Source organism: Tupaia chinensis, unplaced genomic scaffold (genome assembly GCF_000334495.1).
Source record: "Tupaia chinensis unplaced genomic scaffold, TupChi_1.0 Scaffold144529_1, whole genome shotgun sequence".
NCBI lineage: Eukaryota > Metazoa > Chordata > Mammalia > Scandentia > Tupaiidae > Tupaia > Tupaia belangeri.
The window spans coordinates 887,115-888,244 of NW_006204388.1; the positions used below are offsets into that span (position 1 = coordinate 887,115).

The 1,130-nt window shown below is 61.5% G+C and overlaps 1 protein-coding gene across 1 annotated transcript in view; it reads left to right on the top strand.

Annotated features, from left to right (window-relative positions):
* The first annotated feature begins 650 nt into the window (after positions 1–650).
* PTGER3 (prostaglandin E receptor 3) overlaps positions 651–1,130 on the top strand; it is a 78,893-nt gene continuing 78,413 nt past the window's right edge. The window contains exon 1 of the mRNA XM_006167133.2: positions 651–1,116. Coding sequence (XP_006167195.1) covers positions 728–1,116 — 389 coding nt within the window. The 5' untranslated portion in view covers positions 651–727. The remainder of the gene's footprint in view (positions 1,117–1,130) is intronic.

The window sequence follows — 1,130 nt, forward strand, 5'->3', positions numbered from 1 at the left end:
TACATCTTAGTCTTCCATGTAACTCTAGAGCTCCAAAGTAGGAAGCAAAAAAAAAAAAAAAAAATGTAGACGCTCATCTGTGCGAAGGGGTTGCGGCTCGCGTAGATTGCTGAAAGTCGGTCATTCACGTTTGTTAGAGTTGCAAAAGGACTTCAAAAAAAGGATCTCGTCCCTGCGGGAACATCTGTGGATGAAAGCTCGCCTCAGCAGCGAGGCTAGGGTTGGTAAATCCAGGGAGACACTTTAGTCGCTCGCCTCCCAGGGACACACACCCCTCCGGCCGAGGACTAGAGGCGGGAGCTGGCCGGGAGGCGAGTGGGAGTCGGGTCCGGCGAGGAGTAGGGGAGTTAAGACAACAGTCTGCCTAGGAGTTTTGCCAGCCCAGGCAGCCAAGCGCGGCGCTGGTTGCTTCTCCACCCTCCTCCCACCTCACTTCTGCCCACACCCACGGGCGCCCCGCCTCTCGGCCTTATAGAGTGAGCCCGGCACCTCCGAGCGCCTCGGAGCCAGAGGCTTCCCAGCGGACTGCGCGGCTGCTTGAGTGGCCTGAGAACTCGGGCGGCTGCGACCGCGGTCCTAGTATAGGAGTGAGGCGGCGGCTGCTCCCTGCACCATGGCGGGGAGCGCAGACCCTACCAGGGAAAGACCTCCGACGCCGCGGGTGCAGCCTCTGTCAACTCCCACTTCTGCTCTCCGGACGCCATCCCCTACTCACCTCGAAGACAGTATGAAGGAGACCCGGGGCGACGGCGGGGGCACCCCTTTCTGCACACGCCTCAACCACTCGTATCCAGGCATGTGGGCGCCTGAGCTCTCCGCCGAGGTGCGGAGCAACCTCACGCGCATCCCAGGCCGCGAGGACTGCGGATCGGTGTCAGTGGCCTTCCCGATCACCATGCTGATCACCGGCTTCGTGGGCAACGCGCTGGCCATGCTGCTCGTGTCGCGGAGCTACCGGCGCCGCGAGAGCAAGCGCAAGAAGTCCTTTCTGCTGTGCATCGGCTGGCTAGCGCTCACAGACCTGGTCGGGCAGCTGCTTACCAGCCCGGTGGTCATCATGGTGTACCTGTCCAAGCAGGGCTGGGAGCAGCTAGACCCATCCGGAAGACTATGCACATTTTTCGGGCTGA